Source organism: Rhinatrema bivittatum, chromosome 1, assembly GCF_901001135.1.
Source record: "Rhinatrema bivittatum chromosome 1, aRhiBiv1.1, whole genome shotgun sequence".
NCBI classification, from domain to species: Eukaryota; Metazoa; Chordata; class Amphibia; order Gymnophiona; family Rhinatrematidae; genus Rhinatrema; species Rhinatrema bivittatum.
This window is the reverse complement of record NC_042615.1, coordinates 140,198,886-140,224,892: the sequence shown is the minus strand read 5'-3', so window position 1 is coordinate 140,224,892 and position 26,007 is coordinate 140,198,886. Positions and strand designations below refer to the sequence as shown.

At 41.5% G+C, this 26,007-nt stretch overlaps 1 protein-coding gene across 1 annotated transcript; it reads left to right on the top strand.

The window, feature by feature from the left end:
* The first annotated feature begins 9,316 nt into the window (after positions 1-9,316).
* On the top strand, positions 9,317-10,644 carry GSX2 (GS homeobox 2). The gene is made up of 2 exons (XM_029584157.1): positions 9,317-9,710; positions 10,304-10,644. The coding sequence occupies exons 1-2, from the start codon at positions 9,317-9,319 to the stop codon at positions 10,642-10,644; spliced, it is 735 nt and encodes a 244-aa protein (XP_029440017.1).
* The last annotated feature ends 15,363 nt before the right edge of the window (positions 10,645-26,007 follow it).

Genomic DNA, 26,007 nt, shown 5'->3' with positions numbered 1-26,007 from the left:
TTTTCCAATCTAGAGATTTATGTAAACCGACATGATGTGCCTACTAATGTCGGTATAGAAAAACTGTTAAATAAATAAATAAAATAAATGTCTTGGACTGACTCTTTGGATATCGACTCGGCTTTGCATGACTACTCTTCTGCTCATCTCCAACTCTGGACCTCTGCTATGCCTGACTACTCTTCAGCTTATCTCCAACCCCAGACCTCCGCTACGCCTGGCTACTCTTCAGCTTATCTCCAACCCCAGACCTCTGCTACGCCTGACTACTCTTCAGTTTATCTCCAACTCCAGACCTCAGCTACGATTGACTACGCCTGCCTTCGCCATGCCCTGACCATTGCTTTTATTGACTATGCCTGCCTTCTCCGTGCCCTGACCATTGCCTTGATTGACTACCACTGCCTTAATCGACTATGCTACAGACCTTTCTGTGTCCAGAGTTCTACGCTGCTTGCCACAACTTCCACTTGCCATCGGCTCTGATCCTAGTCTGTCTATGATGCTACCTCTCGCCCATCCTCTGGACATGGACTTACAAGGCTTAGGCCTTCCTTTGCTCGAGCACCTCCAGTTAACTTGTTGTTCCTTTGGCGCCTGAGTTACTGTACCAAATCCAGTCCAGGGTAGGACTACGCCATCTACCGGCTGCTGTCTCTGGGCTGAACCACTTCTCGTTATTCACTAACCTCGAGGCCCACCTATGTTCTGCTGGCCCCGGCACTCAAAGGCTCAATCCAAGGGGAATGAGGGCTGGTATAGGTGAAGCTCCAGTGGCCTCTAGCTTCAGCCCACTCCACCTACTGACAGTGGGGACCTGTAGGTCCTTACCTATGGGTTGCGTCAACCCCACCTCGGCCCAAGGGTCCACCTCCAATGCAACAATAATTTTATAGCTCATAATGTAATAAGAAACCTATGTCTTTGCTGAGTCCTTTCTTGTCAGTTCTAAAGTGTCTGATCATTTTAACAGAATCTTCTCTTTCCCACCTGCACTAAATTCTTAGCTGAAGCTGACCCAAAACTCTGCTGCCCGTGCGTTTGCTCCTGTCAAGCTACAAAGACCTAAGAAACAGACATTAACATACCGCTTTCTGAATCAAAAAGTGTCTTCACAATGAAAGTAAATGACATTCCTTTGACTTGGGAGAAAGATCTACTCCTGGCAATTAATTCCTCAGCGGTTTGCTTGTTGTTGTTTTACCTAGCAATAAATGTTCAAGAGCTCATCCTACTTCTATCCGTCTATTCCTTGTATTCACGCAAGGTGTGCAGCACCTCACATGTTTTGAAATGCTGTTTATTTTGTTAATCGGTGGGTGCTGCTCTCTTTATTCCCGTGACATTTGTCTTGCAGTAGTTCATATTGCTGCCCTAATGACTTCCTCTGGACAAGAAGCGTTACTGCCAGTTCAAGATTTGATCCCTCTTCAGAAGATCCATTTGGAATTGGGATCTTTTGTGGAATTTGTTATAAAGTCTTGGGTAGCTCCAAACACATACATGCAAACCTAAAAGTAATGATTCTCCTTCTGACTATTGTCAATATTCAGTGGATATTTATTTCAAACAATTGAAGGCAGTTAAAGAATATAATTCTCGGTTGTGTTATGAGCCCTTTCCATTTCTAAATGCTAGTATTGCTTTCATGTTTATTGTGTAAGGCATGAGAATGTTGTCAGCTAAAGGTTGTTTATATAATCATCTATGAGGTTGTAATGTATTAATCTGTAGACTAAAGTTTTAAATAAGATGCTTGCTCTAATGTTTATAATTGACGTAAGTTTATTTTACTATTCACATTTCGCTTCAAAGGTCCCTTTTTCAACAGCATAGCTATAACTCAGTTCTTTGCCTATGGAAACAAATATTTGGAAAAGGGACTTCTGAAAAAAAACAAAAACAAAAAACAGCATGTATGAGTTCAATTTTCTTTTGACTTCAAATTGCTTGTTTAATTTCCTTTGTAAAAGTTAGGTGGGCAAAAAGCTCCAGAAAACATATAATAATAATAATAATAATAATAATAATAATAATAATAATAAATGTGAATAATAACAAGAAAAAGCTCTCCCCCCCTCTCTCTCTCTCTCTCTTTTTAATCCGGAAAATGAGAGCCTTGTTAAACTTGTGGAGGTCTTCTGTTATAGTTCAGGAACATATGTTGATGATAAGTGACGTTTGCAGAGCAATCGGCCGAGGCAACGGCATTAGTCATTTGTCCATGTTCTGTTTTGACCTGGGGACATCATGGGCTTCTTTCGTGAGAATCTTTCGGAACTGAAGTTCGAGAGCGCATGGGAGCCACAACAAACTCCACAGGACAAATCCAGCGCACGGAGTGGATGTGAAATAACCGCAATGCCCGGGTACAGACACCCAGGGCTGCATGTTCTCCTGTGGGTTTGGGGGACTGTGAATTTTCAAAGCTGCAATAGAAGTGAAATCTGTTTCCCATACTCCCCCCGCCCTCTTTATTTTCTTTATAGTACAAATCCTTTTCATTTTTACTGCTATAGACCCTGCTGTAATGAGATTCTTTTTAAGTTCCAAAGGCCCGTTTTAATGTTGCATCCTTATCTTTTTTTTTTTATTGGGGGGGGGAGGGGGGCCTTGGTTTTCGACCATTGCTACATATCTGTTAACATTCAAATTCTCAGACTTTGAAAGGAGAACTCTTGCACCGTTCCTGCTGAATGCCCTTCTCCGTTCTTATAATTCTAGGGGCTTTTGATGTGTTACAATGCACGTTACGCCCAAAGATTGTTTCTTTGGACAGATCTACAAAGCTTGGCTTAATGTTTGAAAGTTAAATTGACAGCAGGGATGTTGAAACTCCCACGCTTCATCCAATGCAAGAAAACCTGACTGCATTTTTTTTTCATAAGCGGAATACACACATACACACACCAACACCTCCCCCCCCCCCCCCCCACACCCTAACTTTCCCTGTTCATATTCAAACTGTAGAAAATTCCTTTTTTTTCCCCCTTCCCCTCCCCTTTCCTGTTTAACAGAAGAGTTATTTCCAATGCCTCCAAGGTAACTTGTTTTTGCTTGAAATCCCAGAAAACGTTTATACTCCATAAAATCCAAATTTATGATTATTCAAATGGTGGGGAGTGTGAAAGGCGAGAAAGAAAGAGAGAAAATTAATATTGCAGCTGTTCTTCTGATTAATGAGAGATAATTGCTCATGAAAAGTCACCCCTGTGGCATTTTGTTGTCTCCTGGATCTTTGTTCTTTTCCACTATTATTAAGGACTTTCTTGAAGAGTAAGCGGTTCTTTTCAATTTTTGGTATTCAGAACGTGTTGCCTGGTTACAGATAATGGAGAAATCGCGGTCTATATTGGGTAAGATGTGCCACAGACAGCAATATCACAATGCCACGTTTAGAAAAGGATGGATACAAGTTAACGATGCGCTTTCAATAAAACATTAATAGACTTGTTCACGCTTTTATAATGACCCCATTAATGGAAGCTGGGGCACGTCCTGTCTTCTGTTTGTATTCAGTTAACAAAAAACAGCTTTTAGATCATTTATCGCTTGGAAACTAATATGAAATCAATGTTAGGCTAACAAATAAATTTGATTACACCGCGCACGTCTGGGTCAATCTCCTATATTGTTTTCAATGTGTGAAAACAGGTATGGTAGAAAGAGAATGCCGTACATCAAAACTATTGTATCGTTTTGTAAAAACAAACTTGTCAGCGTAACTTAATAAAGTGACAGCCGTAGTACTATTTTACTTGCTGCACTGCGGGTTACCCTGCATGTTTAGAATTGTAGAGTTTGTTTGTGACTTATTTGTTTCGTTTCGTTTCTCTCTTATGTGTATGTATGTGTGTCTGTGTGTGGGGCGGGGGAGGGGGAATTATGGGGTCAGGGATTGTCATCAGCCCTCAACTTATTTCTGAATCCTTTAAAGTCACAATTTGGAAAAGTTGCATCCAAAATGTGGCTGAAATGTCCTCCCTCGCCGCTAGACGTTTTATCATTTTTGGGTATTTTTTGTTTGTTTGGGGTTTTTTTTGCCATTTTTATTATTGGACAGTTTTCTCCCTTTCTGGTCAGTCCTGCGCAGCTAATATCTTGACTTTTCCCTCTGTATCTGCCCAGTTTATAAGATTTGCAATAGCCTTAAACCTGTCTCCTTTCTGTTTTAACCAACAGCAATACTCATTCCATAATGCAGAAGAGGCTCAATTTCAGACTGGAAAAACTGAAGTGCGCTGCCAGTCATATTTAAAGTGGATCTTCAAAAACATTTGGTTTATTATTTTTCTACCAGTTCCGAGAAACGAGGAACTGGTGGAGCTAACTGCGTTATTTAGCCGGATGGTAGAGAAGTATTGAATGCCTCACTAAAGGAGGCTTTTATATGACCTTAAACACTTGTGTACATCTTCATGCGTGTGCCGTGTTCATTTTGGTCGGATACATGCTGTCACATCATCGAAATAAGCTTGCATGCCATACTTTAAATAAATAATAAATAAATGTGCCCAAAACTGAACAAGCAGTTGCATTGATGCTTTAAAATGACGTGAAACTGGATTTATTTTCGCCAGTTGCAAACCGGAGTGTCAAAACTCCTGGCTGTGGGTGAAGCGGGTTGCATCCACACTAGTGGTACAAATTTCAGCTCCTTGGTAGTATAATCTGATGTTCTTTTTCAAGTGCTCTGGTAAAGAAAAGGGGCAATTTCGTTAGTTCTCAGTTGTTACACGGCTTTGAACTAAACACAGACAAAGCTGTGCTCTGTCACCCCGAGATGAACGAAGGGAATCAAAGCATTTTCCATTAAAAGGACTCATTTTCTCCCTGAATTATGAAAGTAATGGCTAGGTAACAGCCTGTGCTCTGTACCCAACTGCTTAATACCTTCTAAATCCTTCCACGTGGCTCAGCTAGTCGTGGCAATTAGAGCTCATTAATGCCTCGTAAGAGCTCTCCTTTCGGGGATTACTCAATAGACAGTGACATTTTATCGGACAGAATTGCTGATAAAAATTAAAGTGTAATAAGGTCTATGTGATGTGGGCGCGCGCCTTGCATCATTCCGCCTGTCTTGGAGTATATTTTCCCTCCAAATCGTGGTTTTCCTCCTCTGTAGTTATCACTGCCTTTGCTCTATTATAACAATTACGGATTCGCGTTTTAATGTGGGAATCCTTAGGCAGACTTTGGCCCAGAAAAAGCTGCTGTCATGGGCTGGGCCTATGTTCAGATTCGGGCTTGTTAAGTTTAAGATCTAGGGCTTTTCTGAGAAGTATTATACCTGGATTCAGCCCAAGAATTGTTTTGTTTTTTTTAGCACACCGTCTCTTTTCACATATAGATAAATGTAAATTGGCTGTAACTAATATTACAATTACAATGACCCAGATTGTGATGTTGCTTATCTTTTAAGTTCTTTAACTTTAAAGATTTAATTGAGTTCATTTTGATTTCTTAACCCCTTTCTTGCTAACAAAACACTCAACATGGTTTTACAATATTTTACAATATTTTACAATATTTAGCATAGAATATAAAACAGAATAAAATAATATAATGCACAACAAAGCAATGTTAAAAAAAACTAACAATAAAAACCTTCCTTTCTTATGCAGTACATTTACAGGAGTTCCTAAAAGGGCCTCACTAGATAAGATTTGACTGAATCACATTAATTAAAGTCATCATAACTAAAATAGCATCCGGCCCTAGCCTCACTGATTTAAAATATCCATGTATTCCGGGCAGCTTTAAAAGTTTCCTATCAGAAATCATCTGAACATCCCTCGGAGGTGAAGTCCATAGGTTCCTCCAACATGCTAGTTATCATTCGCTTGGTATCCTTCATTCTGCCCGAGTACCAACCGAACTATGGAAAAAGCTTTTCGTTCAAATACAGGGGCCTCTTCTTATGTAGAAGTCGTCTGTTCAGAGCGTAACCTTACAAGTGAGCTCTATTTAGTTTGTAGATGCTCACTCTTCAGAGTCTCACCTTTCAAGGGGGTCATTTTTTACAAGTTTTAAAAACAAACAAACAATCGAACAAAAACCAACCCTAGGATCATACCCAACTGAGTAAAAAGTGGGAATCCCTGGCAATTAATTTCTGCAGAAACTTGCTTGAAACCCTATGTCAAGTACGGTTACTGTTCTAATTTCAAAATTGTGCCCATGTTTACTCTTTACTCATTAATAAAAATTATCCGCGTTATCGTATATTCTCTAAGCGGTTTATAGAAGCATTCGTAATTATTCATATTCTTTCGAACTGTATCCCCGTTTCACAAAGCGTGTAAACACATTCACACGTATCTAGCTCTTTGATTTTGGGTATAGGGGTGTGGAAATGAAAGGTTGCTTGAACATCGTGGTAAAAGCAGTTTTGAATTGATGCTGACCTGAGTTAAACGCAGAAACTCACTAATTGTTGTCACGAGATGTTGGATTAGCACATTTCTGAAATAGCTGTGTCTGCACTCCAGAGACTCACCGTCCAGTAAAACACTTTCTAATTGAATCCTAATCGCATTCAAATAGCTCACTAACCTGTCTCAGCTGCGATTCATAAAACTTTAATTGCCATCCATAAATCCTTAGCTTCCCAAGCGTGGAGTGTCTCCCCCCCGACCCGATGATACCTCTGCTGTAGGTAGAGCGCTCTTGGAGAAGAAGCGGGTCTCGGTCTGGCTCCCCGGATAGAGCTGCCTTTAGAGTTCCGTTCAATCCCATTTTAAAGACTTCATGTCGAGAACTATACTAGGATATCTTGATTTGCACGACTATTGCCTAAGTGGACAATTTGAAGGTCCTTTCGCATATGCCAAAGGTGGTGCCAGCTCACGGCCCAAATATGGCACCCTATGATCTGAAATGATCTGAACAGCATTGGGAGGTTTTGAATGCGCTCCATGGCAGAAGTTTGCAGGTTCAGCCCAAAGTCCATGATAACCCAGTTGTTCCGCTACAAGCATTTCTGACATGTGCGTGTATATTTATTTCCTTGAGCTAATACTGTCGGTGCTGCACGTAGCATTGTCCTCATCCCAGCCTGTTTTAAGTTGCTTGGAAATTAAATTGTCATTTTGCTTCTGGGGGGTGAAGTGGAAGTTAAAATAGCAATCTTCAAAGGAAGCGTCAGTCAACTAAATAATGAAGCAATATTCTATTGACTGCGAAGCCAAGATTTACACTCACTGGGAAATCGTGTAAAATCCCGCAAATATCCAGACTTTGTAATGGCATGCTAAATGCACAGCCACTCGCTGTATTCGGTTGTTCATTCAATTCTACCTTGAATAATTGTTTCTGCAACTAAAAATGGTGCAGGATCTACAAGAGAAGATTTATCAGAGGTGACTTGAGGACCTATATATGTATACCCTAGAGCAGAGGAGAGAGGGGGGGGGGGGGAGGGGGTATTTATTTATTTATTTATTTATTTGGATATTTTTATATACCGCGGTACGTATAGATATACATCACTTCGGTTTACAGATAACAATAACTTAGCAACAGGCTTTACATATAACAGGTTATTCAGTAAGTAAACAATAAGTAAGCAACAGGCTTTACATATAACAGTTTCTACAGTAAGTATACAATCAAAAGCTTCAGGTTTTACATCAATAACAGTTTCCAGAGACTAATCTATAGCTTCTGTAATTATGGTCAACAAAGAATGTTTAAGCACAGCGTAATTTAGGCCATTAACCTGATGACGGAGAGATCCAATGTCAGTATCGAGTCAATTCACAGAATAGCATAAGGGAAGGCATGGAAAAAGAAGATCAGAGGGATAGGTAGAGAAGAATAAACAGGGGGAGTAATAAGTACATGGCGCAGGGGTGGTATAGAAGTAGATATGTCAGATGTAGAAAAGAAAAACATGGAGTAGGAGAAAAAAATTTAATACAGGGAATACTGAATTTAATGTTAGTTATTGATTATTGATAGAAAACTTGTTCAAACAACCATGTTTTGAGGTTTTGTTTGAATGTTTTGTGGCAGGGTTCAAGATGCAAGTCCAAAGGTATGATACAGGCCTTTAAATATCTGAAAGGTATGAAAATGCACAAGAAGCAAACCTTTTCCAAAGTCTACTAAGCAGCAGAGCTAGAAGTCATGACATGAAGCACTCAGGAACAACATCAGGAAATATTTTTAATTTCATGGAAAGGGTGGTGGATGCCTGTATACTCTTCTGAAGGAGGTGGTGAAGTCAAAATGCAAAAGGGCATGGAATAAATGTGGTAACTTTTCTGCATGGAGGTAATAAGTGCAGGTTATAGAACCCTAAACAAAAAGGTGAGGGGGTAACCAGCACAGAGAGGCATTTACAACCCTGCACACCTTGCTGAGCAGAATGGATGGTCCATGTGGTCTTTACCTGCAGTTACTATATCTTACTTTTGATTAGGATGTGGAACTGGAATAGTGAAACGAATAGGGAAGCTGACTAAAATCTCTTCCTTTCTGACATGCCTTAGCTGAAAAGTGTTCAGATATTGTAACCTTCCTGCTCTATTCAACTGACTGTAGCTTGGAAGGATTTGTTTTGTAAAGTTTCAGTGTCCCCCTCCCCAAGAAGACATTTGAATTTTCTAGGTCTGGGTTTTGTCTGAACGCTTTAAATCTGTGCAAAGGAGAGGAACTGGTAGGGAGTCAGCGGAACACCTTGGATTTATGTTCGGCGTGGACAATGCCCCTCACCCTGAACGAGTGGCCAGCTCAGACGCCTGCTGCACACCCACCACCCCGAGCAGAGAGCTGCGTCCCAGGGAGCGGGCACGTGAAGGGAATCCAGAGGCGCAGAAAAGGGGACGTGGCGCGCGGCTGTTTATTTACTTTGATGGGAGTCGGACTGCGAGCCCCATCTTCCCGCAACACGCAGGGCAGCTGCTCTTTAGAGCTGCCCGTGTAATTTATCTGCAGAGGAGCACGCTGAAGCCCCCGCAAAATTAACAAAACACACACTTTCCAGCGGTCCCACCCCACCCCACTTGTTTTGTTAACTGGGACAGCCTATCAAGAGGGTGCAGACACACGGAGGAGATTTAGATGGGCTTTGCTTTCGCTTATCACGTGCTGAATAGTTCCTATAAAGCCCCAAAGCAGGGAGGGGGGATGGGGGGGGGGGATACACGTGGGTGACGTTAAGACCAGCCCCTCTCCGGGGACCCTTTTGTGTAGCTGTTGAACATAAGCACCTTCAGAGCTTCAGGGGGAAACTTACACCGCCTCTAAGGAGAAAAGAGGGAGCACCGACAAGGAGAGAGAGAGAGAGACTCGGCTTGCTCGGGACCCCGCCATGTCCAGATCCTTCTATGTCGACTCGTTAATCATCAAAGACTCCTCGAGGCCAGCTCCATCCCTGCCCGACCACCACCACCACCATGGCCAAGACTTCCTGCTGCCCCTTGGCCTGCCCTCGCCCGCCGTCGTGTCCGTCTCGGCGCCCGTCTGTCCTTCCCGGAAGACGGGCGCCTTCTGCGTCTGCCCCCTCTGTGTCACCTCGCACCTGCACTCGTCCAGGACGGGCCTCCCGTTGCTCAAGGGCCAGTTTGCCAACGGCGATGCCGCCCCGTACTGCCAGAGGATGAGCCCGCGGCCAAGCCCCTCCATCAGTCACCCAGGACACGCGCCTGTCTGTGCCCCCGCTTACAGCGCCAGCGACCCCAGGAGATTCCACTGCCTCGCTCTGGGTAGGAATGAAAACTCCTAAGGCGGCGAGCCCGCGGTCGTAGAGTAGCCAACAAATAGGGAAGGGGGGAAGAAAAAAAAAAAAAAAAAAAGGATCATCTCTGAAATAAATAACTTATTTTATTTGGGGGGGAAAGCGTTGGCTGTCGTATCAATGTGCCTTGACATTTTAAGGGGAAATATCACAGGGACACTCGTGTGAAAACAAGATCGAACCATTTTGAACAGATCAGATTCCAAAAAAGGGAAGGTTAATACTTGATACAAGAGGTGTGTTTAATCAGAAAGAAGCAGGAACGGCGAATGGACGACCTTAACTGGTGTTTGTTGAACTGGTGTGGAACTGATGCAGCAGTCCAGTCACCGGATAAGGTCGGCGGAGGTCAGAACCGTGCCTTAAAATGGCTCCAAAAGAAATCTTGGATTTCTAGATCTAATGTAATGACTGAAGTGAAACAGCTTTCATCTGCACCTTGAACTGCGGAACACATCTGTCCCATTTTAATTTCCCTGTTGTGTAGCTGCTTCCACTGCCTGTGTAAAACAGCCTCAGTATTAACGTTGCTTGTTTTCCCCCCAACCTTTTCTCTTTCAGGAGGGCACGATAACCAGACACAAAACGGCAAAAGGATGAGGACCGCGTTCACCAGCACCCAGCTGCTGGAGCTGGAGAGGGAATTTTCAGCCAACATGTACCTGTCCCGATTAAGAAGGATCGAGATTGCGACCTACCTAAATTTGTCCGAGAAGCAGGTGAAAATCTGGTTCCAGAACCGCAGGGTGAAACACAAGAAGGAGGGCAAGGGGACCCAAAGGAACGCCCACGGAGGCTGTAAGTGTGCCAGCAGCAACCAGGGCCACTACCCCAGGTCAGAGGACGAAGACTCCTTATCTCCAGCATCGGCCGGCGAAGACAAAGAGATCTCACTTTTATAAAACGGCGAACTGCGCTTTTAGACGGTCTCTGATCCCACCACATTTGCTCTTTCCACCAAGCGGCTGCACGAAGGTGCCTCGCATAATTAGAAACATTGTCAGCATCCAACATACTTTTTTTTTACACGATTGACATGTTTCCGTGTAAGACAAGGGAACGGGGATAATAATTGCTGTACGACTCTGCTTGTTGTCAATATTTTCGTTTCATTGACCTGATTACGGAAAAAAATGTGTTTTCCATTGTAAATAATACTATAGCTGCAAGAGTTCAACTAAAACTTTTCCTTTGTGTGCAACAGGCAGTAAAATCGTTTGTAACTTGACACATTAATATTACTAAATGCAAGACACCTGTTTTCGGGTCAGGTTCAGGAAATTCACATTTTTTTTGTTTTGTTTTTACAAAAAAAAAAAAGGGGGTTTTTTTGCAGGTAAAAATACATTTAGAATACTAAAACGTGTAGATCACTGTTAAAAGTTACAATCGTTGGACGTTCATTTGTACATGAATAGTTTTATATTAAATTTATATTTATTTAAATAAAATGCTGTCGGAAAATAGTATTTTAATTCATTTATTTTATCAATAAATAACAGTTTGAAAAAGTTACTGTAGTTTTCTTTCTCTAGAGGAAATCTGTGCAAAGAGTTGCTCTTCTAAATCTTATTAGCTTTACAGCGCAGCTATATCTAAACCTGTAGAAATAGTTATTTCCTTGCATTACTTTTCCTTTCTTTTATACTAGTTATGCAATATTTTTTTTAGCGAAGGCACATCATTTATTTAATATATTAATTCTTCCCAATACAATTAGTAAAATCTCTCGGAACAGTTCGCATACACTAACAACTTAGAATAAAGTATATAATCCGTGATTACCTGCATCATGCTGCAGGAAGAAAGCGGTGAAATGGGTTTTGAGAAGATATCGAAATCCCTGGCAATCCGGGGAATCACAAAAGGACAAATCTTTAAAACAAGATTCCTGCACAGCAGCTCCTTGGAAAGGCAACGTTTTATTTCGGAAGGGATGGCGAATCTGATGAAACATTGGAGATGAAACGTTGCCCTTTCTAGGGGCTGTCTGTCCTGCTAATGTGATTTTTGAACATGAATAATTTGGGGGTTTTGTGAGTGGCGGGGCTTTCCCCTCTCGTCGTAATTACTCATCCAGCGTTTTGTGGGTTGCCAGTCCTGGTAGAAATGTTCCATATTTTCCCTGGATCCACGTCATTTAATACCGAAAAGGTCTGGCTGCGTTCGGATCCCTGATGATAAGGGGCAGAATGGAAACACATGTACGGAGGGATAGAGCTAGGAGGCTAATACAGACCGATAAATGACACGAAGCGCCAGGGCATCGCCGAGCTTACCTGATCTTTGAAAGTTTGCTGTTAACCATTTATTAAATTGTCATGTGGAGGCGGTTGCATTTTAATAGCTTTTGTAAATGGCAATTAACAGTGTGGTAAACCAGAACACAGCACTCTATGCAGAGATCACAGATTTTATAGAGAGATAAGAAAGTCTTTCAAACGCTAGACGAGGTGGAGTCCTAAATCCTTCCTGCTTTGGCACAGAGGGTGAGAACATATCACTCATATACCGCTGTACAATACAATAGGCATAGAGAAGATCTTCCTGAGAAGAGCAGGTACTGTAAGGAGACTTCCAAACAAAGTTTTCATAGGTTTACTAGTAACAGTACATATTCCTGGGGACACTCTGATAGGTAGTTAGCAAAAGGACACCTTTCATACCTGTCATTTGGCAGAAATCAGACTGCAGATGCAGAAATCTCCTTAACTGCAAGAAAGGGGCATTATCTATCTATCTTTATCCATCTACCTATCTTAGTACCTGATTCACTTATTGAATCTGGCCCTTAATTTGTAGACAAAAAGGAATGGAACTGTGGAAGTGGGAGGGGAGTGAGGTGGATCAGAGCCAGGGCCAGGTGTGACCTGTGCAAAGGGCAGGACCAAGGTTGAGTGTGAACTCTCTCTCTCTCTCTCTCTCTCGTACCCACTAATGCCCTAACACACTCTTCACACTTTACATGCCAGACAAACACTGGGGCCTGATGGAATACAGTGCGCTCAGCTGAGCACACTGTATAACCTGCAGCGTCCAGCGTGGAGTGAGTCTGATAGCGCTCATCACGTGCAAATGCATGTGAATGAGCCTATTAGCTATTCACTCCCAATGCAAGAAAAAAATGTGCGTCCAGGATGCACATTTTTTGCGATCAGAAATTAACCCCTGCCTGGAGCAGGCATTAATTGCTGAGCACTCCTTAAACTAGTACAGAAAAGCAGAAAAAACTGCTTTTCTGTACTGCCTCCTACTTAATATCGCAACGATATTAAGTAGGAGGAAAAACTAAACTAAACTCAGCGTCGGTTTTCCTAACTGGCGGACGGCCGACACTGATTGGGCTCTCATTAGCAAGGAGGGACTAGGGGCACCCATAATTTAAATATTGCATGGTGCCCCCAGAAGGGCTCAGTTTCTGTGCAAAAATATTGCATCGGCCCCACTGGTAGGCAAATAATGTCTGGGGATTGATCACTGGTGGGGGCTGAGGATGGAGACTCCCTGGAGTAAGAAGGAGAATGAAGGTAGAGAGAATGGAGCCCTTTCTCTCTAACCACCTTCTTCCTCCTCCTCCTCTTTGCCCTGGTGATCCTGAGCCTCCATCCTTAGCCCTCCTACCAAAATCCACTTCCCCCTCCTTCCTCCTCTCCATGTTGTGGTAGAAGATGAAGAAAACTCAGTGCAAGGCCTTCATCAGCCCTCATTTACCGACGGACCCTGTGATGCTCCGCCCCTTTCATGGGCTTTCATGGGCTTTCATGGTAGCAGGAAGCCCATGCAGCAGAAGGGAGCAGGGTGCTGTGTGAACCTTCAGCGCATGAGGTTTGTTGAAGGCCTCATGCTACTTTTTTTTATCCTCACTTGGCCCAAGGCTGCAGGCTCTGATTTAGGAATCATGGCAGCAGGAACACTCAGGTGCCACTGCCTAATAAGAATTTGGTGCCAGAGGCAGTTACCTACATTGCCTATGCCTAAATCTAGACCTGCCAGTAAGGTATTGTCCTGTTCTTCAAGCCAGAATTAATTGGCTCTTCTCTGCATGGGAGATGGAAGTAGACTGGACTGCACCCCCCATTATCTTCAGTCTCCTTAGACAGGGGTAGAGAGCCTGAAATTCAAAACTGTGGCCTGAGTTTTTTCCTCCTTGTTGAGAAAGGAAGAGCTGCATGCTTTCCTTACTTACTCTATCTCCCTCCCCATCAAACCTTCTCTTATCCTCTCCCCTCTGATCTTTTCTCTCACAAACCCCCATTCTGATAATCTCAAATACACCTAACTGTTCCTCCATTCCCCTCACTCACACCCTACAGCATCTTTGATTGACTTACTCACTGTCTTTCAGTCTCTCATAATACACAACTTCTTTGATCCCTTCACTGTCTCTTTTGCTTGCCCACATCCCCTCACTTACTTGCCCTCTTCTCCTTCTGATCCCCTCATTCACTCTCTTGCCCCTGCCCTCCATCATAACTCTTCTTCTCCTCCATCTGATTCCCTCTCTCACTTACTTGTAACTTTTCTCTTCCCCAGTATGGTAACCAGCAAACCAGCAGCAGAGGTGGCAGGGATTCATATGCCAGCACAATTAGCAGGAAACCAACATACCCAGTAATGCAGAAGCAATGGGGACTGACAGGCATTTACCCCAGGCCTCTTCAACCTTGGCCATTCTCCCTTACGGTCTCCTCCATTGTGCTGGGAAATCCCACAAAACTCAAGGCTGTGTGGCTGCCTCCATCTCAGGATAAGCAGTTCAAACAATCTCTGCTCTGCTTCTTCAAGGGGCTGGAAGGGCAGAAATGATCTGTTTCCTCAGGGGAGCCAGAGTAGAATTGCACCACAAGCTCTGATCTACTTCCTTGGGCCTCCATTTCTTCGTAACCCTCCCACCACTCTAGTGATTTCGCAATGACTACAGGCTACACAGTCTGCTGGTTTTATGGTTTCCCAGGCTCTGCTCTGCCTACCAACTCCAGGGGAGAGGGAACAAGAAGTGAATGCCTACTGTTCCCGGGCTTACAAAAAACAGAAAATTAAGCCCTGTCCAAGACTGGGGAAATACAAGAGAAATAGATGCCTCGGTCTTTTTCAAATCCTTTATTGAAGTGGAGACGTAAAAGAATAATACAGCCCAACTCTGGCCGAGTTTCACCGTTCTCACCACAGCTGCCTCAGGGGCTAAAAATCAAATCATATAAAACAACATTATAATAAATAAATATTTAAAATAATGAATACAATATTGTAAAAAGATTTTTTTTTTGAAAAAATTATTTTTAAAAAATATTTTTGGTTAACAATACTCTAAAATGGTGACATGGAATAAAACAATCTTAAAAATCTTGGAAGATCTTCACGGTTTGTTACTTATAAAAAATCTTATTGTATTTCATTTGTACAGAACAACATTGGTAATGCAAATCTCAATAAAGAACACTGAGACTATATTTTACCTTAAATGTATATTCATGAACTCATGATGGTTAAACAAGTCATGTGCTTGTATTTCCTAACGGCTTTCATAGATCGCCTGCCTTTGTGCTTTTTGGGACAAGACTGGGGAAAGCCACTAACCCAAAGTAGCACAGCTCCAGATGGAATCCTGCTTTCTCTTGTGAGCCAGTGCAGTCAGAGCTGATGCGAGGGTGTTAGGTGTCATAGGCAAAACTTACAGCCTTGCACACACTCCTGCTCCCACCCTTCCCACAAATAAAACATATGCATTTATAGTAACAGATTTTACATGAAAAAGAATATTCAGTATTCTAAGGTAAAAATATCACTTAAAACATGCATATTATTTATGCACTACTGTGGTACCAACCGGAAAACTCTGCAAAAAAGACACCTACAGTCATATAGTATTGAGACTATTGTAAAGCATGTCAGCCCTCAGAAGGCTTTAGGTAAACTCAATTACAATATAGTAAACCTCCTATATGAAAAGCGCACTAACTGCCAGCACTCAAACAGTAACAACCCTACCTATGAAAAGGTAACACTTCAAATATTACACTAGGCCTAAAACACCAATACACCTGATATTAGGAAAGCAGAACAAGCCAAGCTGAAACTATATGCTAGCAAAATACCTCACCTCAGTCACACATGCAGAACACAGATGGACTTTCACCAAATACAGAATAAAGAGACAAAGTATAACTAGAAACATACAGACAAAAACTGAATTGTAAACTGTAACAAGACAGACTCCATATGCAGTGCAACAATGTAAAAACAGAAACATCACCATTCCTCATTAAACATCTAACAATAAAATCAAGATATATGAACCATCAATCATAATAGCAAAACCATAATCATAAAAAGGATAAATATTCAAAACAGCTGATGAAAAGAATACCCAATAATTCTTTTTTAAAATTATTCCCAAATACCCTTAAAAGCAGAATATAAACCAAACAAATAAAATATTTAAAAACAGAAGACATCAAATAACACCCAACTATAACAACTAATAAGGATACAAAAAATCCCCTGCTCTCCATACCTGAGAATTTCTGATTTCAAGTCACCCTGAGATTGTCATGGATTAGTTCGGGGATGGAGTGGTACAACTTTCTCCTGTCTCTCTCTCACATAATCATATTCTCCAACATACACACACACATACACACACACACATACTTACTCCCTCACTCTTCCTCACACACATGCTCTCTCTCATATACTCTTTCACATACACATACATATGCTCTTTCTCTCTCACATACATATGCTCTCACATTCTTTCTCACACACATACATGCATACACATTCTCTTTCAAGCACACTCTCTCTCTCCCCAGAACATAAAAACAGAGGCTTCCTCTGGCCTGCACCGCTTCTTTCTCACATACCCATGCAGTCTTACATGCTATTTTCTCACATGCACAAATGTTCACCCACATGCTCTCTTACATGCTATTTGCTCACATATATGCTCTCTCACACACACACACACAAACTCTTGCTCTCTCTCTCTCTCCTCAGAACATACCCATAACAGAAACCTGCTCCTTGGGCCTGTGCAACGCCTCTCACACATACATATATACACATTCTGTCTTACATTCTATTTACTCATACACTAGCTCATTCTCTCTTCAGGGAACATCAGCCTTCTTTCTTCAGATTTGGGGCTCTGTTGACACAAAGGCCTCCTTGCCGCACAGCTCGTGAGCGCAAAAACATCTTTTGGCCATGCAACCCTTTAGGTGTAACCAGGGGTGGCTCAAGGCAATCTGCTGCCTGAGGCAAGGGAAGAGATGGTGCTCCCCCACCCCGAGGCACGATGTAGTGTAGGTCAAATCACTGAGATAGCAAGGAGGTGGTGTCCCCCTTGGAGTCTGGTCCTGTCGATGATTTTAAATGGTGGGAAAGTGCACAGGCAGGGATGAGAGTTCCCAGAGGTGTGGCAGATAAGAGTGTCAGGGATATTTCTAAGAAGTTGGCAATCCTGCCACACCTCTTAAGCCTACCATCTTCATTCCACCATTCCTCAGCATTTGCACCCTGGGGAAGTGGGAGATGGACAAATGGTGAGGGTCTATGCATGGCGTACTCTCTTATGGCCAATGCAAGGGTATTAGGTGCTTGGTGAACCTTACAGCCACGCTCTCACCACACACAATTAAAAACTATACATAACAACGATAGATTTTACATGAAAAAGGACTTTCAAAATACAGTCTTCTGATGTAAAAATATCACTCCAACAACATGGCACTGCTGTGATGCCAGTGAGGAGATGCTGTAAAAAAGACCCTTGGAGCCCATATGGTATTAGGCCTATTGTAAAAATGTGTTTGGTAGGGGCTTAGTCCTCAAGAAAGCCATGAATAAACGGAATTACGATTATAATATATTAATCCTCCCTTATTAAAATTGTACTAACATCCAGCACTCAAAAAGTAAGAACTTTACCCATGAAAATGCGACAATTCAAATATTGCACCAGGCCCTAAAAAACCAATACATCTCCTATCAAGAAAATAGAACAAGACAGGTTGTTTTAAATCCTTAAATAGAAATTACACAATAGCAGAATACAACACTTCCAACACACATTAGAATACAGACATTCACCAAATACAGAATAAAGTGACCATAAAGTAAAAATAGAAATATGCAGACAAAAGTTGAATTGGAAATTGCAAAACGTCAGACTCTTTATGCAGTGCAACAATGGAAAAACAGAAATATCACCAGTCCTCATAAAACAATAAAATCAGGAAATATAAAACAGTCATAATAATAAAACCATACTAATAAAAAAAATATTTCAAGACAGCTGATGAACAGAATAACATTCTAAAATTAATTTCATATTAATTCATTAAATTGTAAAAGTTCCTAAACACCAATAAAATGTCAAAATAGCAGACACATCAAATAACATCCCAAAATAATTAAAATTAATAAGAATTAAACATTTTTCAGCTTTCCATACCTGGAAAGCTTTGACTTCCAGTCACCCTGAAATTGTCCTGGATTAGCAGGGGAAAGGGTGAGGGCTACACACAACTTTGTCCATTCTCTCTCATATACACACACTTTCTAACATACATATGCTTATTCTCACTTCAAGTTCACTCATTTATACATGCTATCAGACACACATGCTCACTCTCACATGCTCTGACACACTCGCTCACTTCCCATATGCTCTCACATACCTTCACATGCTCTTTCACACACAAGCTTGCTCACACTCTCATATACACACACACACACTCACTCATATAAGCTTATTCACACAAGCTCACTCACATCCTTATTCTCTACATGCTCTCATATATATACAACACACATGCTCATTTACTCCCCTTTCCCTTCCTTCTCACTCACCCCTTCTCTTCCCTTTCATCCTCTCACTCTCTCAGTCCCCTTTGCTTTCCTTCTCTCCCTCTTCTCAAACACGCCTTACCTCCTCCCTAACCTCCCCCCTTCTCTCCACCCTTTTCACTCAATCCTTTCCCTTCCATTCCTTTCACTCACACTCACCCACCTCCTTCCCTTAAACCCCACACACCAGTTCTCTTCTTTCTTCTTGCCCCTGGATGTAGGATCCCTGCAGACACATCAAAATCCAGCGCTAGCCTGGGACCCCCACAGGCATGTCTAGCTGCTGCTGCTGTCATCTCCTTGCCCATGGGGCTTGGGATCAGCGCGGGTGCATCATAAATCTGTGCCGCCGCCATCTTCTTGCAGGGGCTGGATCCCTGTATTGCATTGGCCTGTGACAGGGGTCTCTTTGCTTCAGTCACATGGCTGAAAAAAAGAGGCCCCTGTCAACTGGGCTGTGAGGCAAAAAAAGAAAAGATTTGGCAGCCCAAACGACAGTGGCCCCTTCTCTTCAGCTGTGCAGCCCGGCCAGCGGGGCCTCTTCTCTTCAGCTGCACGTCCCAGCTGACAGGGGCCTCTTTCTTTTCTGTGGCGTTGCCCAGCTGACAGGAGTCTTCTTTTCTGCGGCCCAGCAGACAGGGTCTCCTTCTTTTCCGTGGCCTGGCCCACAGTGGTGTCTTCTTTTCCTCCGCATAGCCGGCACAAGTTAGTCCTGCAACCACGTGACTGGCCTGACTGGCCCACTGGGCATGCCTGAAGCCTCGATAGGCCAATCCACCCCTGGACAAGGCTCCTTGAATTGGGGACCATAGGAAAAACATGGAACTGGCTTGAGATAGCTGTGTGTTCACAGTTATGCTTCTTTACACTATGGGAAGCATTAAAGGAAATGCTTTAAGGTTATATATTTTTTTTGTATTTACCTTACTAATGGGAGGGTGCTGGTTTATTTATTTATTTAAAAGTGCTTATATACCACTTATTTTGAAAAAATTGTCAATGCTAAGCAGTATACAAAACAATGCTTCATCTCGCAAAAACAATTAATAAAATAAAACATAGCATAATATTCAGTTATTCAATAAACAAGCAAAGCAAATAATAATTAAAATATCATAAAAGTAAGACAATAAATCAAAGCAGGCAGAAATAAGTAATATACATAATAGCTTAAGGGAAGGCTAATTGAAAATAATGGGCCTTAAGCTCCTTTCTGAAGAGTTTCAGTTTGGTAATGCCTGAAGTTCAAGCAGTAGTTCATTCCAGAGGCTGGGGCAATAACAGAGAAAGCCCTACTATGAGTAACCTGAAGATGAGGTATTTTAATGGTAGGTATCCAGAGAAGACCCTGGTCGACTGACTTAAGAGCTCTCCCAGGAATATGTCTTGTAAGCCAACAGGAAAAGGAGAGGGGCCCATCATTGTGAAGAGTTCTAAATATTAAAGTCACCTCAACAAGGAGCAGTGGAGTTGTTTCAGCACAGGAGTTATGTGTGCTCTATATGGGCAGGAAGCTACTAAATGAACAGCAGCATTCTGTAAAAGCTGAGGTGCCCATATCGTGTGTTTTGGAAGACCTATGTACAGCGAGTTGCAGAAATTTAAGGTGGTCATGATGAAAGCCTGTACTACTGATCTAAGTCTGCAATAGATAATATATGCTTCAAAGGATCATTAGTCTTAATTTATAAAAGGTGGTTTTGATTACTGCATTCAATTGTGGTTTCATGCAGATGGTGGAGTCAATTAGGACTCCCATGTCCCTAATAGTTCCAGAGAAAACTATAGGGGATCCCTCAATGACAAGATTTTGCAACTGAGGTGGCATTGGAGTTTTGCTAATCCATAGTACTTCCATTTTTCATATTCAGCAAAAGACTATTTTGCCCTAGCTAGGAATTTACTGCATGTAGACAGTCTTTTACAAACTTGATGGCTGAAGAAAAACCAGAGTCTGTAGAGAACACAAGCTGAATATTGTCAGCGTAGACTTTAAATTTGTCTGCATAAGAAGATAGAATTGTGCATGGGGTAGAATGTAAAGATTGAATGGCTTAGATAAAAGAGTGGAGCCCTGTGGGACACCTTTTACAATGGGTTGATATAGCGCAAACGAGGCGGGAGGAGAGTGAAAATATAAACTTTGAAGCACAAAATATAAAAGCTCAGTGCCACACAGAGAAGTTTGAGAAGATGTATCAGTGGGACAAACATATTTTTTTTGCCATATATCCAGCTAAGAAGAACTTGACTAGCACATAAGAGAGCTGTATAAGAAAAGAAGACCTGAGAAACTCTGCTGAAAAAAAGAAAGTGGATGCTTTAGGCATCATTGCTCAATGGTATACTTGAAGGAAGTTCTGCTGCAAGAGGTTATAATTAGTGTTGTTAATTTAGTAGTGCTGAAAACCAAGGGACAGATGCAAAAAGCTGAGCATTAAAACTGTGCACTGAAATTCAGAGCACAGTTTCTTAGTGCACAAGTTAATATTTTTTTAACTCTGATGCAGTAAGCTAATAGTATGCTAAAGCATTTGGAATTGAAAAACGTGTACAGTCCAGAAAATGTTCACAAGAAAAAGGCTTGGTGCATAGCAAAACATGATTTATATGTATAAAACATATTTTATATGCAGAAAACATGTATAAAGCATGATTTATGTGCACAAAAAAATGTACTCCACATGTAGTTAGGAGAAGAGAGGTAAGCACAACTTTTGTGAACCTAACTTGAGTTAAGAGATAATCCTTGTTGTTCACATAACTTTTATGCTATTGACTTGAGTGCTGGGACCTGTAATCAGGATTAATATGCAAAAAATATGCTTTGTGCACACAAAAACTGTTTTCAGTGCAGAAAGCTTTTTTGCGCACATAAATCATATGTTATGCACAGAAAACATGCTTTTTGTGCACGAAGCATGTTTTCTGCATATAAAATCCCAATTTCAGGTCTTGGCTCCAGTTCTTCAGCTTCTGCCCATAGACTAATATTAGCCCTGGAAACTTTACTCCACCTTGGACCAGGAGTTAAGTTTCCAGCACTAAGAAAACATGAGGTAAGCCTGCGCATCTCTCTGCGTTGGGGAGTAATAGCTAATGCCTTTATTAGCATGGGATTTGCATGAGAAGGCACTAAGGAATTTGCAAAATTCTAAGCGCACATTTTTTGTGTGCACAACTCCTTGCTGCATCACCAGTAATGTTTGTGGACACAACTGGAGCTCCCCATGCAAGGGTGTACAGGGCTTACAGAGAAAATAGTGCTGGCAGTGTCCTGTGTTAATCTCTGACTGTCCCCACAGAATCTTGCAAAGTGAGTTCAGGGAGGAAGAATTTGCCCTAGAATTGCAAATGCCAGGCTTGAAGTGGGGTGGAGTAGGGGGGAGGACTTCACTGAACAGGTGAGGTATAGAAGGGAGAAAGGCCATTTGCCCTCTTTTCCAGTGATTTTCCACCAATCTGTCTTTGGCAAGGGACAGGAAGGGGGCTTTCTGGGGAATAATGAAAAATTTCATGCATGTCACTGTTGGAGGATATAATCCCCATCGATGGAATAAACACTGAACACCAGCAGTTGGAAAGAAGTTTTTATTCAGTGGGAGTCTCATGGAGCAATGCACAATATTCCATAGAGATATCGCAGGGGCACAGCTCAGCCCCTTCCTTTTCACTGTACCAGTTTTACTACGCTTACCATTGCAATACCCCCCCCCCCCCACTTAGCTTTCCCCCCTCTAACAAGTTACTACACGTCTCTTATCTAAACTTGGCTCCAATCAACTTGCTGTAATTTTCACGTTTGGCTCATGATCAGAGCCTGCTTCAAAGCAACAGCATACATTCTTCTTCAGCATGTGTCATCAGTTGCTCTGCCTCCGAACAGCACCCTTACATCATAGCTTGTGAGGGGTGGAGTAGGAGTATGGAGAGTACTTGAGGCAGGGATCAAGCATGGGGTTCGAGAGAAGGAATAACTGGGTCTCGCTCTGGGAAGCTGTTGCCTATGAAGATTCTCTCCTGGGGGATTTGGCATAGAGTAATCAAACCAGGAAGTTGCACCAGTCTCAGTTGATACAAAAGAGGTAGGGCATAATGGTGGCAGGCCAGTCAATATGGGGGTGATGGATGTGTGGTCATTTGGGGGCAGTGCCTGAGGTTGCAAGGGGCTGCCTGCTTAATTTGATGGAAGATGGTGAAGAAGATTAAGATGGGTGAAGCTTGGGGAAGGGGCTGGAGTTTAATCAGCTTGCCTGGATGCTCACAGAGCTCTGGCTGTCACTGAAAATAAAGCTCTGACCCTAAATTTATTCCAATGCAGATTGCATCATGTCAAATATTTTGGAGGGAATTGGGGAGTATCTAGGTGCCATGATTATATTACCTTTTGAATGCTAAGCTTTTTGTCCTTACTTGTTCCGCCACCTCTTTTGAAAACCACAATGATTTCTTGATCCTCTTACTTGTATTTGCTTTCCTGATATAAAGAATTGTTTCCCTTACAATGATTCCTTTTTCGATTATACCCCTGTTCTACCACTTTACCTAGCTCTTCCCACTCTGAGGTGCCTCCTTAAAGAATATTTCTATATTCTTGTTGTGTTCATATGCTTGTATTGAATACACAAGAATTTCTATATACAATTTCCACTGACTGCACATAACTTTAACTTGACTGAGAGGATACTTCTATGGTTCTGTATAACACAGTTTATCGAATGATAACATTAAACATGTTGTAATTGCAGCATCTGGGATACATAATAATTTGCAGGTTTTTGGACGTTCCAACATTTTCTAAGTCTATTATATTTTTTGGCTACATGTTTCATATTTATTCATCAGACATACAATATTCCTCCAAGTATCCTTGCAATTGTTAAGATTGAGCTTTAAGGCCAAAGATAGTAAAATTTCTATCAATTTCAACATTACAGGCAGAGGTATCTTCTATAATTGACATTTAAATTTCCCAAGGAATCTCCTCAAGAGTATGTAGTCTGAAGGCCCAGCAATGTAGTCTTAAGGCCCAGCAATTTCTGATCCAAGCATGAGGTAAGTAAATGAGAGATATACTCGCACATGAGACTGATTTTGTTTCTTAAGATGATTGAATTATACATGTGTATGAGAGATGCATGAATTGGCAGTAGCCAGGGTTGAAGCCCTAAGACTTGGCACTGCTACTTTACAGGTTTCCAGCTTACACTAATTCAACCACATACTCAAATAATAATTTGAAATAAAACGCACATTGGATATTTTGTTTATTTGTAATCCTTACCCATAATGCTATATAAAATTTCTATATATGTGAGAATGTTTCAGTCATTTATTATCTTATTTAGCATCAAGCTTAGGGATTTTTACCAGTGTCCAGATTGAACTAAGAGTAATAAAATACTAGGCATGTGTTTGAAACAAATGCACTAATAAGTCTATTTTTATTTCATTTTTGGATCCCTGAAATGAATGGAGGGTGCCCATAAATCTAAACAAAAAATTTGGTCACATTAGTTTATGTTTCTCATTCAAGTTTACAGCCGATTTAAGTCTATGGCTGTGATGAGGGCCTAACTGGTAACTATAGCAACTAACTATTGCCTATGTGATAACACAACCTCCTGGGAGGCAAGGTGGGACAAGTTGGCAAGGTGACAGATGGAGACAAATCAGTGTAAAGCATCATTTTAACTTGCCTATAGCTGCCATCTGGATCAAGTAGTGCTGATATCCTGCCATTGAAAGGTCTGAGCAGTTTGCAGAGTAGAATCTCTTTTCAGAGCATTAAAAAAAAAAAGCTTTTAAAAAGTAGGCTTTGGCACTATTAAAAGGCTTTTTCTGATCTTCTCTGCTGCAGTCAGTTACCCCTCACTCACTGTGATAGAAACAGAGAGGCAGTGGCACTGCTTTCTGTGCTCACTGGGAGTAGAGTAGGAATGGACTGGAGATTGAAGCAGTGCCAGGAATTTTCTGTCTCTATCTGATACAGCATTACTGAAAACTTATCTGCAGGTAGATTGAAGAGCAGAAGGCCTTGTTAACCTTCTTGGTTCTGTTTCTACAATTTTTTTGTGTATGCAAATGGAGTCAGTTAGACATACACTGTATATGTGTGTATGTGTGATAGATATTTTTGTATACACTAAAGTGGAACTCTATCAATAAATTATTTTGTAATATCATAACTCCCAATAAGCACCTCAGATTCTATTGTTCTACCACAAGGAAAGAGAAGAGGAGGGAATGGCAGAGGACTAGGTTTTGCTGCAGAACCAGCCCAGCCTATCATAAGTACAATAAGAAGTACTAGTAGCAATAAGAAAAAAGAGAATCCTGCCCCTAAGCTTAAAAGAGGGTTTTTTTTAGCCACAGAATACCAGTAGTAGAAGCCAGCTCAAACAAGAAGAAATTCAAATTTGGAGAGCATGTACCACTACCACCTGTTCCTCTCCTTGTTTTGGAGCAGTGGCAAAAAGTGTGAGAGCCATCCAGGATTGGCATTAGCAGGGCAAGGGTATGGACAGGGGTAGCAGAAGTGCAACTTTCAAAACCAGCAGCATGCTCCTCTATGATTACTGTTTCTGAGGCAATGGAAATACTATTTTCAGCAGTTGATTCTGAGGAATAATTTTGTCAGGGATTCCTTGAATCAAAAATTGAAGAGCTAGTAGCAGAAGAAAAATTGGGAGATTTAGTTAGTAGCGTCTTAACCTCCATTGAGGTGATGGTGGAGATAGAAGATACTGATGTGGAAAATAAATATTTTTCCCTCTAACTTGCTCCACAGTAAAAAATACAAATCTTTAACTACATTTATTAATGTAATATATAACATGAGAAGCATACTCTCAGTGTACACTTCTGAAATCCAAAATATACAATCAGGCTTATATAATGTTGCTTAATACTTTGTAATTCATAAAGTTATTACTTAGAAATATATAGTCCCCAATACCCAGTAATCCATATACTCATTTTCTTAAAAATTCATACACTAAGTTCTTGGAAATTCATAATCTTAAATACTCTAAAAATGATAAAGTCAGTACCCAGAAATATATGAGATCAAGCTGTGCAGTCTACTTGGAAATTTACAAACCGTGGCTCATAGATTCTCCTTAAATCATCTTTTTATCTTTGGCTGTCTGCCGTGCTCTGCTCTGTACCAGTTGAACTATATTGCACTACATTGAAGTAGATTGAACAGAGAGAGATACAAATAAAACTTTTTTTATTTCCTGACTGATAGTGTTGAGCAATCTCCAGGAAAAGCAGGCAGTGCAGGTAGAGAGAATGAGTGATTCCCCTGGCCATTTTCTTCTTGGTCCACTCTCAACTGCTACTCCATTGTCAGCAAAAGCCCCCAAGGATGCAGAGAAGTGATCGTGTAAGACACCCCTGGTCTGGATGGG

Excerpts from the sequence above, each read along its gene's own strand:
- GSX2 (XM_029584157.1), top strand. The coding sequence starts at position 9,317 with ATGTCCAGATCCTTCTATGTCGACTCGTTAATCATCAAAGACTCCTCG. Across the intron at positions 9,711-10,303 it reads ATTCCACTGCCTCGCTCTGG|GAGGGCACGATAACCAGACA; the intron begins GTAGGAATGAAA and ends TTTCTCTTTCAG.